Source organism: Malaclemys terrapin, chromosome 5 (assembly GCF_027887155.1).
Source record: "Malaclemys terrapin pileata isolate rMalTer1 chromosome 5, rMalTer1.hap1, whole genome shotgun sequence".
Classification (NCBI taxonomy): domain Eukaryota; kingdom Metazoa; phylum Chordata; order Testudines; family Emydidae; genus Malaclemys; species Malaclemys terrapin.
In genome coordinates, this window is record NC_071509.1 from 75,136,414 (window position 1) to 75,150,998 (window position 14,585).

Here is a 14,585-nt window from a genome sequence, read left to right on the forward strand (position 1 = left end):
TAAAAGGAATAAAAGCAAATAGTCTAACTCTGAGCACACATAATAACTGAACATTCTGTCTGGTACACCAAAGCAAGTCTAATCTACTGAATCCCTGATGGAAGTCAGCCAATATAAAATGTGATGGCACTTTATATTACCAGCTGTCCTAAAGGAATTGCATATAGCTGAAGCACTGATGTTTTGGCAAATGAGAAAGAATACTCAGAATATCAGTTTTAGTTCACAAAGAACTGAAGAGTGAAAAGATAGTACTGGATGGACACAGATTCATTTTATAGGAAAAGTTGACATTTATATGAGCGGAAGGAAATCACAGATGTAATAAAAACAGATGTGCAGCAATCCCCGTTGCCACTCTAAAATTTCAATCAACCATCCTATCTTCATACGGCCAGGTATGTGTTGTCATTGGACCCCTAATAATATTTGATTAATTAAAAAAAAAATCCACACACTGAGAGGCTGTAAGAGCTGGTTAAATATACAATCGAGTGAATCTAATGTGAATATCAATGGGAATTCTATATGTGCTCTAACAGTAGTCTATAGTTCTGAGTTTGATTTTTTCTGTTTTGTTTTGTTTTGTTTTTAAAAGGAAAATCACACTGTATTTTATTCAGTTGTGCAATCTGAAAGGTCAGTTGTTCAGAGCACTTCTTACAATCAATAACCTGTGAAATTTATTATTTTAAATGTTTGAATTACAATTAGAGTTTATGAGCCTAATGCACAGAAGCGATCTTCCTTAAAAGATATGTTATTTTGACATACAATATAAAGTCAGTGTCCTACGCAAAGAGAATGCAAAGAGTTTCAAACCTGTTTTAATAATCATTAAACAATCATAAACAGAACTAGAGGATTTAAGAAAAAGCAAATATTATATATTAAACTATTTCAAACATTAAAACAGTTTGAAAGAAATATTAAACAAAGAAATTGGCTTAAAGTTTTATCCATAGCATCCCCACATTTCCAGGGACACAAAGAATTTACTTTTCAGCCGCCTTTATTATTATTATGCTCGGTAATAACATTTTGAAATAAAAAAACTTTAAATACTATTTGCATAATTTAAATCAAGATGAATAAAGATTAATGAGCATGTGGACAAGGGGGATCCAGTGGATATAGTGTACTTAGATTTTCAGAAAGTCTTTGACAATGTCCTTCATCGAAGGCTCTTAAGCAAAGTAAGTTGTCATGGGATAAGAGAGAAGGTCCTCTCGTGGATTGTTAACTGGTTAATCGATAGGAAACAAAGGGTAGGAATAAATGGTCAGTTTTTAGAATGGAGAGAAGTAAATGTTGCGTCCCCCAGGGGTCTGTACTGGGACCAGTTCTAGTCAACATATTAATAAATGATCTGGAAAATGGGGTAAACAGTGAGGTGGCAAAATTTGCAGATAATACAAAACTAATCAAGATAGTTAGGTCCCAGGCAGACTGCGAAGAGCTATAAAAGGATCTCTCAGAACTGGGTGACTGGGCAACAAAATGGCCAATGAAATTCAATGTTGATAAATGCAAAGTAATGCACACTGGAAAACATAATCCCAACTATACATATAAAATGATGGGGTCTAAATTAGCTGTTAGCACTCAAGAAAGAGATCTTGGAGTCATTGTGGATAGTTCTCTGAAAACATCCACTCAATGTGCAGCGGCAGTCAAAAAAGTGAACAGAATGTTGGGAATCATTAAGAAAGGGATAGATAATAAGACAGAAAATATCATATTGCCTCTATATAAATACATGGCATGCCCACATCTCAAAAAAGATATATTGGAATTGGAAAAAGTTCAGAAAAGGGCAACAAAAATGATTAGGGGTATGGAATGGCTTCCGTATGAGGAGAGATTAATAAAACTGGGACTTTTCAGCTTGGAAAAGAGATGACTAAGGGGAGATATGATAGAGGTCTATAAAATCATGACTGGTGTTGAGAAAATAGATGAGGAAGTGTTATTTACTCCTTCTCATAACACAAGAAATAGGGGTCACCAAATGAAATTAATAGGAAGCAGGTTTAAAGCAAACAAAAGGAAGTATTTCTTCACACAACGCACAGTCAACCTCTGGAACTCTTTGCCACAGGATGTTGTGAAGGCTAAGACTTTAACAGGGTTCAAAAAAGAACTAGATAAATTCATGGAGGATAGGTCCATCAATGGCTATTAGTCAGGATGAACAGGGATGGTGACCCTAGCCTCTGTTTGCCAGAAGCTGGGAATGAGCGACAGGGAATGGATCACTTGATGATTATGTGTTCCGTTCATTCCCTCTGGGGCATCTGGCATTGGCCCCTGTTGAAAGACAGGATACCAGACTAGACGGGCCTTTGGTCTGACCCAGAATGGTCGTTCTTATGAACTTGGGAACTTTTAGGACAATAGGCTGAGCAAAATTATTGCAGTTTTCTTTAACTCATTCTTTTTTCTATGTTATCTAGATTCATTTCCATGCATTTGTTCAAAAATCATTTTTATATATGTTCCTCAAATTAAGCTTCACTTAAACTAACTTCCAAAATTGAAGTGTCAAATGAGCTTTTAAACTCTCTCTCTCTCTCTCTCTGTGCCGTATGTAGACAGTTTCAAAAGCATTTTTTTTCATCTGGATATATAGTTTAAAAATTACACAGTGCATGTCCATTGTTTCCTGGAGACCTTGATTACACAGAATGCTTCATTTTACTGTTACCAGGGAAAGACTCTGCAATGATTTATCAAAACTAAGAGCACTCAGAGGAGAAGATTAGGTACACGGAACTTCAAAAATAACGCACAGCTTCAGGACTCACTTGGTTCATTTGGTGTGCAGAAGCTTATCTTTTCTGTTCATTGGGCACAGGAAAAGTAGGAATGAACTTGAACTTAGTTTGGAAACAAAATAGGAAATATTTATAAAATGGAAGTGCTGCATTAGTTTTATTGGTATATGGGTCAAATACAAAATAAGTGATAAGCAGCTAACAAGATTGTGAATAAAATAATGTAATGTGTTATCTTTCCATACAAACATTTAGCACAGTTGAGAAATTCTAGTTGTGAAATGTTTTGCTAATGAGTGTTATACTTGTCCACTATACTTGATGGTGAGATTTTCAAAAGAGCTTAAGGGAGTTAGGTGCTCAGCTCTCATTAACTTTCAGTGGTTGTTGAACACTTCATTAGGTAAATAAAGAAGCCAGTTTTGTTTGATTAACAGAGTTTCACTATTCAGATCAGAAAGGATGATAACCCTTTAGCTCTCTGATTTTTTTTCAAGGATGGAGGACAATATGAGTCAACAGTGTGCCCTTGTTGCCAAGAAGGCTAACGGCATTTTGGCCTGTATAAGTAGGCTCATTGCCAGCAGATCGAGGGACATGATCATTCCCCTCTATTCGGCATTGGTGTGAGGACTCATCTGGAGTACTGTGTCCAGTGTTGGGCCCCACACTACAAGAAGGATGTGGAAAAATTGGAAAGAGTCCAGCGGAGGGCAACAAAAATGATCAGGTGGCTGGAGCACATGACTTATGAGGAGAGGCTGAGGGAACTGGGATTCTTTAGTCTGCAGAAGAGAAGAATGCGGGGGGGGGGGGGGGCAGATCTGATAGCTGCTTTCAACTACCGGAAAGGGGGTTCCAAAGAGGATGGATCTAGACTGTTCTCAGTGGTACCAGATGATAGAACAAGGAGTAATGGTCTCAAGTTGCAGTGGGGGAGGTTTAGGTTGGATAGTAGGAAAAACTTTTTCACTGGGAGGGTGGTGAAGCACTGGAATGGGTTACCTAGGGAGGTGGTGGAATCTCCTTCCTTAGAGGTTTTTAAGGTCAGGCTTGACAAAGCCCTGGCTGGAATAATTTAGTTGGGAATTGGTCCTGCTTTGAACAGGGGGTTGGACTAGATGACTTCCTGAGGTCCCTTCCAACCCTGATATTCTATGATTCTATGATTTTTGAAAACACTTAAATAACATAGGGGCCTAAACCCCATTTTCAAAAGTGATTTAGATGCTTAGGACCAGATTTTCAATAGTATTTAGGCACCGAAAGATGCAGGTAGTGCAGCCTAGTGGGATTCTCAAAAGCTCGTAGGCAGGTTAGGCACATAACTCTCATTGACATTCAACTCTCACTTCCACTGACTTTCACTTTTGAAACTGGGCCTCTGGGGTGCTTTTGAAAATGTTTACCCAGATTCTATTTCAAATGAAAAAGGAACAGTTGATAAAGATTTAAGAATGGTTTCTTCTGGAAGAGAGAAAACTAAAATTCAGCAAGGAAATCCAAATGCATGAGCTTTCCTGCTGAGTTTACAGGCACTCAAAGTGCTTTTATAAAAATCTGTCCATGCCTCTGGCTAGATAAGATATACACAAAATAAAAGTTGTTCATATGGGAGAAGTTCACTTGTTGGGAATGAGCCAGCACAGGCCCACCCTCCCTCTCCACTCTACTTGAACACTCACTGAACCCAGTGAATGGGCAGAGCATTCGTCCTCTCTTTGCATGTAGGGTTTAAGCATTTACAGCCAGATCCACAAAGGGACAGGCATTGCTATGCTCAGTTAGGAGCATACCTAAAGGCCGAAATTCAGGCTTTTAGTGTAGAGTGATTATGTTAGTGTTGCCTTAGTATGTTTTGCAAGTTCTATTTTCACACCGCCCTGTCTCTGAAAAAGGTGTTTCCTACTGTTACGGTACATTTTCGTCCCCTGTTTGACCAAGACTGTTTAAGAGAAAACTACTGCATTGCATTTTAGGTGAGATCCTTACTCCTGCTCGGGCTTCTTTATGCCAGGGGAAAGGGTTGGAGCAGCATAAAGAGGACCTAAGAGTTCAGTAACTGACTAGGAGACAATTCTTCTGGCACTAACACTGCAGAAGATGCCTATAAGGCTGCATTCTGAGTACCATTCCACAAGCCTTAAATATAAGGGACATGCCGAAGGTTGGAAGGGCATGTTCGGGGTGCGGACACAGCATGCAGAGCTGATGAGATGCTGGGCAGTGCCAGGGATGGCTCCAGGCACCAGCTTAATTAGCAGGTGCTTGGGGCGGTCGAGGGAGAGGGGCAGCACCTGCGGCAGGTCCCTCACTCCCTCTAGGAGCGAAGGACCTGCCGCTGAATTGCCGCTGCCGATCGTGGCTTTTTTTTTTTTTTTTTTTTTTTTGTGGCAGAAATGCTGGAGCCGGCCCTGGGCATTGCGATTCCCAGAGGGCAGTCCAGGGAATCTGCCATAACTTAAACAGGCCTCAGGGCTGTTTCACCAGGGTCCTCTCCAGCGCCTGGAACAGCTCAGGGTGAGGAGGGCACAAAGTTGGCTTAGGCTACGTCTACATTGGACTCTGAGGTATGACTGCAGGACAGGTAGACAAACCCACACTAGTTCAACCTGCACTAGCCCAGCTAAAAATAGCAGTGTAGACACAAGGGCATGGGCTTCAGCACAGACTAGCAGCATGAGTATGTGCCCAAGGGATATGTACCCATGTGCTTATATAGCCCACACTGAAGCAAGTGAAGACATGGCAGCACAGTTATTTTTAGCCATTCTAGAATGGGGTAATGCTAGCATGTCTATGTCTATCTGAGCTGCAATCAGACCTCAAATTGCAGTGAAGACACACCCTTAAGAGCATCCCATCTCTGAAGCTCAGTGCTGTACCACAATAATGCGGTGAAATCTAAAAAAAGCTGAGAATCAAAGTGCAGAAATCTTGTACAGTGAATCTGGAATGTCCATGTGAATTATGTACATGAAAGTGTCCCAAGCCTCTGAATCAATTATATATAATCAGACAAAAATAATACTCTAAACCAATATTTGAGATTAAAAAAAATCAGACCTTTTGAATTTTCATCTAAGTATTATGGAACACTCACTTAACACTCTTAAAATAATTCTTCACTGAGGGTTAAACTTCATATTAATCTTTGTTTTAAAATGTTGATATCTTCATAACACATTTTAGTAAATATTCATTGTTTTAAAAATAATGGGTTTTATTTTAAAAGTTAGTGGATTCTTACTAACTAGTGTAATATAAAGAACATACTTTTTGGCTGCCAATTGATCAGTGAACATAGATCAATATTATTTTCATATAGTGGACTGTGAAAGTAGCTGGACAGCTCAGGAGGAAATTTAGTTAAAAAACAACAACACTTAAATAACTTACTAATTTGACTCTGTGACCAGGAGTGGCACTGATTTCCCATGTGCATTCCTTCCTACTTGGGTATTTGTCTGGCCAGTTAGGACTTGTGATGACTCCAGTCGGACTATGGATCTTCTGTTCACACTCAGCTGTGCCAATAATGATAGCATCAGTTAGTTTGGAAATCTGTGTTAAAGATGTAGTCAGAAAAGCAGACTTTTTATCAACTGATTCATTGAAAGGAAAGGATTTTCAGGAAGCTAGCTAATCACCTCTTCAGTATCCGGTATCATGTTCATCACCTTTGGCAAATACATCATGGAGATTAATCTAGGACTGCTTGTTTACTGATTGACCATTACATTTACAGTGTTGTTTACAATGGATCACATAAACCTTCTATAAACAAACTATATATATGAATGATATGCCTAAACCATTTATCTAAATGAAGTCAATATTTTGCCATTCCCGCTACTAAGCCTTCCTCACAAATAAAATTAAGTAGAAAAACCCAGAATGGAATTCCTTCCTGAAAAATTCATATTTTGCTTTTCTGCCCTCCCACTAAAGCAGGCATTAAAGGTACTGAACCTTGATTTTGGTTGGGAAACCATGATTAAGAGAGAGAGAGAGAGATTGTTATTGGCAAAAGACTGAATGAATCATGAATATCTACTGAGAAATGTCTGACTATACAAGGTCTTCTTTGTCCTAATCAAATTAGTAGAAGTTCCTCTCATTAAATAAATACTAACATTTAAATTTAAATAAAGTGAGGATAAAATGATAAAACTACTCCACCTTCTTAAGTACTTTCCCTTCAAGAATCTCAAAAGACTTTATATACATTAGAGAATTAAGCCTCACAACACACTCTGAAGGAAGGTAAGGGCTTGTCTAAACGGCACCACAGTCTAGACCAGAGGGATGTGATTTGTAGAGTGCTCTCACTGCCCCATGTAGACCCTGCTGGTTTGCATTAAAAGGTACCTCTCTTTTCTACATAATGATAACTTTCTACAGAGATGAAGATAACTTTCTAAAAGATAGCTGGGTCGTCTCTACTATCTGCTGTTCAAATGCCCTAATCCTTACCTTCCTTGCAGTCATGTTTATTTTCATGTAGCACAAATCCATTGCGGCACTGACAGACATAGCTTCCTATAGTGTTGATGCATTCATGCTGGCAGCCACCGTTGTCCTTAGAACACTCGTCCTTGTCTAAGGGATACACAACATGGTTCTGTGAGCATCACATCTATAGCTTGTAGAATGTAGACAACATTTTTATATGAATGTTTAAGTCCAGAAAAGGGTAAACTAAGGCACAGACCTTATTCTTCTCAGTATGGCAATTTAATTGTACCTTAGTTCTACCCATTCATTGTTCAGCCTGCAACCTTGCACTATGGCACTATTATTTTAGTAAATTCCTATGGAAAGTGAGGTCTATTTCTCAAGAGACAGAACAAAGTAGTTTCAAGAAAATAAAAGATATAGAACAAATGGCTAATATTACTTTTTTAGCTAGTTTTATTGATATAGATTTTATAAAGTATCTCTTCAGTGGCCACAGTTCCATGCACAACAAGGAGTTTTACTATCTGGACAAACACATAAGGTATTTCCACCTCACACCAATTCTACAATGTATTTAAATTGGATGTTCAGGCCAAACAAGGTTTCAAGCTCTGCACATGTTGATATTAAAAATAAGTTATTCATCATAAACATTATCAATTAGTTATTTTGTTCAAGCAGAGTGAAAAATGTGCTTTGATTTTAATGAATCTGGACATTACAAAACATCTCAAAAGGGAAAATACATTGTTAAAAAACACAGAAAAGAAACCGATGTTAATTGTTTCAGGGAGATCTGCCATATAGCATGCAGTCCTGTTTATTAACAAGTAATCCTCTCTAAAAAAGCTTTTAGCGTGTTAGAAATCAACCAGACGGTAGGGGAGAAAATATGAGCTACATTACACAGCCACCAAATTCACTGCAGGGAAAAAAGCCAAACTAGATTAACAGGCAGTCATTACAGCAGAAGGCATCAGCTGCCACCATTCTGTGTCATTTGGCTGTTGTCATTTTAGGTGGGGCTGGTCCATTAAATCAAAACTGGCAGACTGTTCCTGACATACATATATAATGGCATATCACACCGACCTCTGTCGTTTCAACATGCAAAAAAAATGTGAACAAATTATGGTCATATCAGAAGTCAGACTGTTTCAGAACTGGGATACAGAGCATGCATCTCATTTGCCCTCAGATTTCTTAAGACATATGAAAGGGAGTGTTATTTCTTAACAAAATTAATATGCAATATTTCAGACTGTGTTTGGCTCAGTAGGAATTTCTACAGAAACACAAGCTGTCTTGTATAATTTAAGCTTCTTGTTACTGTTTTACTCATATTGTATTACTTCTCCCTACCTTTGTTGAAGCATATGTATAGTAATACAGCAAAAGGAATCTTTATTGTCTAAGTACTTATACCTGAGTTTTACCTGCCAAAATGTACATGAAGCTTGACTTGTTGACTTGCAAGCCCTTCAGTAAATCTATTTGTATTTACAATACATTGCTGTACAGCAACATGATGATGATATATATTCATAGGAAAATCCTGCAAGTCAAAACCAAGTTTCTACTGCAATTTCATTTGTACTATAAATCTCAAATCTGTTTGCATTGAGAGTGCTTGGGAGCTTCCTGCAGATGTGAACAGATTTGAATGTGGAGGAACAGTTTAAAAGTAAATACACTTCACACAAGCGGTTTATATTTGTGATCATTTAGAAAAACATAAAAACTCAGAAGGATACTTCTTGCAAGTTTTTTAATAGGAACACAAAGTCAACATCATGCATTATTTGATTTCAAGCAAAAGTTTTAATCTCTCATCTTTGCAAAAGCAAGCACTAGCACATACTCCCTGTTGCAAGCTTAGAAGGGTGACAAGCAAATAAGAAATTAGAATGCAACTAACAATAACAGAAACTTGTAATCATTTCCTCTCCTATATATTAGTATCTACTTTCCATTTACCTAGTGAAAAGAATGGAAGGTAAGATCAAATGCTTTCCTCAAAGGTAACAAACAAGGACATTCCAGTCAAGTTTTGTAATAAATAAAGTAAAGGCCCTTTCTAGTTCTCCATCTGCCAAATTGTCTGAAACAGAAAAGTCTACTCTCACTTTAAATAAATGTGTATTATTCTGAAGAATAATCTCAAAAGGGACATGTGCATAAAGAAATGGGCCTATGATGGATCCCTTCAAAGATCAGCTCTGTGCAAAACAATACTCAAAAGGTAGAAGAGATCAGCTTAGTGACACTAGGATGGAAATAATTAATTGCACACTTAATGAAGGATGCAATTGTTGAACAAACCTTATAGATGTTGAATAAATCAGTATGGATTTTTCCATCATATCTGTAGCTCAGTTTCAAAATTAGTTTGTATTAGTTATAGAAACAAATGTTTTGCTGAGTAAAAACAAAATCATTTGTTGTGCTGACAGATGGAAATCAGTCTCCCAATTTTGAATGGATGCTTTCTTCCTTTTTGTGTGTTTGTTTCAATACTCAGTATAGGGAAAGATCCATTCTCAACAAAATGTTAGATTTTAACAATTTAGAGGACATGTGGTCGTACCTCTGAGACCCCCAGAGGCCACCAGTCTGTGAATAATACGTACTCGGCCTGAGGGGGCAACCTGTATCAAGTCCTTGCATGATTCAAAAACAAAAATTTTCTCTTTGCAGGCAGTTTTCTTGTCTGTGGAAATAAATGTACCAGGATAGTGCCAGAGGTGAGTGTGTGCTCCAACATGAATCTGCTCAAGGGTAGAAACATTTAAGCTTTTCTTTTTTAACTGCTCACTGAATCATAACCCACCAAAAAAACAAAAACAAAAAGACCCCAGTAAAATTAATTCTTATCATGCATCAGACACAGTGACTGTTTTAAATGAGCATGCATAACATCATATTTATTCAAAACCACAAAAATAACTCTAGAGTACATGATAAATGGAAGCAGTTTAACAACAGGTTGCTACCAGTGATTAATCATACTATTGTTTAAGAGCCTTATTCAAAGAAATGATTATAGCTGCTCCCATGACCATCACCTTTCCTACACAGAAAATCAAACATTGTTTTTTTTTTTCTGAAGCAAGGCCATGTTGAATGATTCAGCAGCCTACTTTTCCTTGTGTGCGCACAGCAAAAACCTTGCAATAGGTTGCCCAGTTATCCACATGAAGGGCACAAAACTTGTAATAGGAAGTTTTATGCTTTGAAACTTAATATTTAATTTAAAAAATATTGACGACTATTTACAAAAAATATCAGTTACCTGCAGCCCCAAGATGGTTTTAAATTATCCCTTCCCCCTCCTCAAGACACTAGATTACATCTATAGAACAGCTGTTCTGCTACTTATAGAAAATCACCCTGAAACATCCCTCAAGTCACAGCATATGAATACACTCACACATAAGCATTCTTGGCTAAATATGTGCGTTCTGGAACACTATGAAAATTTGGGTGCTGACTGGCTAGTGAAGAGATAGGAATTTATTATTAGAAAAAATGGGTGTGTGAATGGAATTCAGTTGTTGACTCAGTCTCTCTGATCCTCTAAAATGTATACTTTTCTATGACCATGTTAAACTTGGTGCATAAACCTTTGTTTTCAGAACTCTCCACTCACATTTTGCTATGCATCTACAAACACCTATTAACCATGGCAACCATGCAAGATTATCCTTTTATCTTGTGTTTCTGAGATTCCCAGACTCCAAAGCCAGAAAGGACCATTGTGATCATATAGTCTGGCCCCCTTACATGACACAGGACAAAGAACTTCCCCAAATAATTCCTAGAGAATATAGTTTAGAAAAACATCCAATTTTAATTTAAAAATTGTCAGTGATGGAGATTCCACTAAGATCCTTGGTAAATTGTTTCAATGGTTAATTATTCTCACTGCTAAAAATTTACACTTTATTTCCAGTCTGAATTTGGGTAGCTTCAACTTCCAGCCATTGGATCATTCTGTACCCTTCTGTGCTAGATTGAAGAGCCAATTATTAAATATTTGTTCCCCATTTAGATACTTATAGACTGTAATCAAGTCACCCTTTAACGTTCTCTTTTTTGTTAAGCTAAATAGATTGATCTCTTTGATTCTGTCACTATAAGGTATGTTTTCTAATCCTTTCATCATTCATGTAGCTCTTCTCTTAACCCTCTCCAATTTATCAGCATCCTTCTTGCATTGTTGGCACCAGAAATGGAAGCACTATTCCTGCAGCAGTCGCAACAGTGCCAAATATAGGGGTAAAATAAATTCTCTACCCCTAAGAGTTCCTGTTTATGTATCCTAGGATTGCATTACCTCTTTTGGCCACAGCGTGACACTGGGAGCTCATGTTCAGCTGATTATCCATCATGACCTCCAAATCTTTTTCAGAGTCACTGCTTCCCAGGATAGAGCCCCCCATCCTACATTCTTTGTTCCTAGATGTCTACACTTACATTTAGCCATAATCAAAGACTTGTTTGCTTGAGCCCAATTTACCAAGCAATTTGGATTGCTCTGAATCAGTGACCTGTCCTCTTATTTATTTACCACTTCCCCAATTTTTATGTCATCTGCAAACTTTATCAGTGATGGTTTTATATTTTCTTCCAAGTTACTGATACAAATGTTAAATAGCATATGGCCAAGAACCAATCCCTCTGGGATCCACTGGAAACATATCCACTCAATGATAATTTCCCATTTACAGTTATATTTTGTGACCTATCAGCCAGTTTTTAATCCATTTAATCTGTGCCATATTAATTTTATATTGTTTTAGTTTTTAAAATCAAAATGTCATGTGGTACCAAGTCAAATGCCTTAGAAAAATCTCTATATATTATGTCAACATTATTACCTTTATCAGCCAAACTGATAATCTCATTAAAAAAAAAAGCTATCAAGTCAGGTTGACAGGATTGGTTTTCCATAAACCCATGTTGATTTGCATTAATTACATTACCTTTCCTTAATTCTTCATTAATTGAGTCCCAAATTAGCCACTCCATTATCTTACCCACGACTGATGTCAGGTTGACATGCCTATAGTTACCCATCATCCCATTTACCCTTTTTTAAAATTGGCAGTTGAGACCTGACTGTAAGATGCTGAAAGGCCTGTATGGCACAACTGATTATGCATGGGTTTTTGGGTCAGTATCAGCTTAGCAAGAATTGTTTGTGGGATGGGATTGTCATAATTTTGTCCACCAAATTTGACTACATGAGATGTCTTATACAGAAACAGGTGATTTGTTTCTTGGCAATTCATAGGAACATCCTATTGGATCAGACTAATAGGCCGTGTCATCCTGTATTCTGTCTCCAACACTGGCCAGGATCAGCTGCTAAAGAGGAAGGTACAACAAAACTCCACAGTAGTCAGTTGCGGGATAAACTGCCCCCAAGGAAATTTCCCTACAAAGGTTCAATAGTTAGAAATGGGTTTATATCTTAAATAGTGAGTGTTTATATCCCTTCCAAAACTTTTTCAAAAATATATTTACTAGTCTAACTCTAGATAACTCCACATAAATGTCTAATTTTTTTTAACCCTGCTCAGCTTTCAGCTATATCAGTTAATATGCTATGGCAATGAGTTCCATCATCTAATTACACATTCTGCAAACAAGTATTTTTTTTATTTGGTTTGAATTTGCCATCTTTCAAATTCATTGAATGTCCCCTTGTTCTTGCATTTTAAAAATGGAATACAAGCTCCTGATCTACTTTCCCCAATTCGTTATTTTGTGGTCTCTTTATCATGTTCCTTCTCATTCATCTCCTCTCTAAGGTAATCTGTCCCAATCTTTTCAGTCCTAGAAGGGGTTGTGCAGTGTTACTTTTCCACTTTGCTCATTCCTGGAGGGGAAGAACTCAAAGAAGGTGGCTGTGGATACCTACACATCTTCCCCTAAGCATTCCATTAGATCCCATATACTTGTGAAGTGCTTGGAGAGAACAAACAGAATGGTGGTATCACTGGAATGCTTACGATAAAAAAAAAGGCATAACGCTGTGTATCTGCCCATGTGTTCAGCTAAGACTGTTGAAACCATTCCAGGAACGACTGAGGTGATGTTCCTGGGTAAGACTAAGTGTTCTGCAGAACTTATTGGCAGTATGCACATGCCTTTTATTCTGACAGTATGATTACTACCTGTCAGACAGATACAAAAGTAAGTATGTGTGTGTGTGTGCGTGTATATGGTCACACTTGAATATATTTCATGGAGCTCAGTGTTTCCAGCTTGTATGGAAAGTTTCCTCAGACATAAACCTACCCCAGTCATACTAGACTTTGTCAACTCTCAGGTAGACTACTGTAATATGCTTCTAATTGGACTTCCTTCAAATTTGTTCCATTGACTGGAAATGTTACAGAATATAGTTGCTTGTTTGTTCCTTCAGGTAGCACCTGGGAGTCTGTTACACTCAAATTCTAGCCAAAGGACATAATTAAAGTTGTAATATTAGAATATAAAATCCTTCATAATTTAGGTTGTCTCTTGTCCTATACTCAACAGTTACAATCTGTTGGGGTGGGGTCCACTCACAGAATTTAGGCTCAGCCAGTAATGAGCTAGAAGGTAGGCAAGGTTTTCATGGCTGAGGACTCATAGTTGTGGAATTCCCTCACAAAAGAGTCCCAAAATAAGCCCTTGGATGTATGTAAGAATGTTGTACAAGATGGTGCCCTTTTCTTTTTTAAACGTCTTGGCTCTCTCCCTCATTTTGTTAATCTACTATCCTCTTGCTGAGCATTGCATGTACCTATTGCTGGTGGGTGGATTGCCAGACAGATATTGGGTTTGCCCTTTTGCTAGATTTTTTTGATGATGTCTGGCTGTATAATTAGAATGGTGAAGTTTTAAAGAGGTTGTATTGATTCTATTATGATTTTAGTGCAATGCTTAACGGCCTTCCAACACAACTTTTAAACTGAAAAATAATAATAAATACATGCCTAAATTTTCTAATCTATACATTGTTTAATTGTAAACTTTGCTAAAGATAGTCTTGTATTTTTCATAAGGCATAATTAAATGAGGAATTAAAGAAGAACATAGGGTCAGGACAAATGATGATCTAATGTCAACTTTCAGAAGTCAAAATATATGTGCTGAAGATTTCAATACATATAGTGCCCTCAATGCCTGGATCAAGAGCACATGTTGTCTATAATGATGAAAGGGTGACTAACTGCCAGTGCACTGATAAAGAAAAAACAAGCTTCTTTTATGTACTTTCAAACTCATTTGAACATCTTGGATTCAAAAGTTTGACTTAGACTAAAATATTATGAGGTGGGTGTTCTGTGATAA

General features: G+C 37.5%; 1 protein-coding gene across 1 annotated transcript in view; it reads right to left on the reverse strand.

The window, feature by feature from the left end:
* The window catches only part of TLL1 (tolloid like 1), a 196,766-nt gene that overhangs the window by 15,294 nt on the left and 166,887 nt on the right, over positions 1-14,585 (reverse strand). Inside the window, exons 18-19 of the mRNA XM_054031008.1 lie at positions 7,254-7,379; positions 6,177-6,304 (exon numbers count right to left, since the gene is read on the reverse strand). Coding sequence (XP_053886983.1) covers positions 6,177-6,304; positions 7,254-7,379 — 254 coding nt within the window. The remainder of the gene's footprint in view (positions 1-6,176; positions 6,305-7,253; positions 7,380-14,585) is intronic.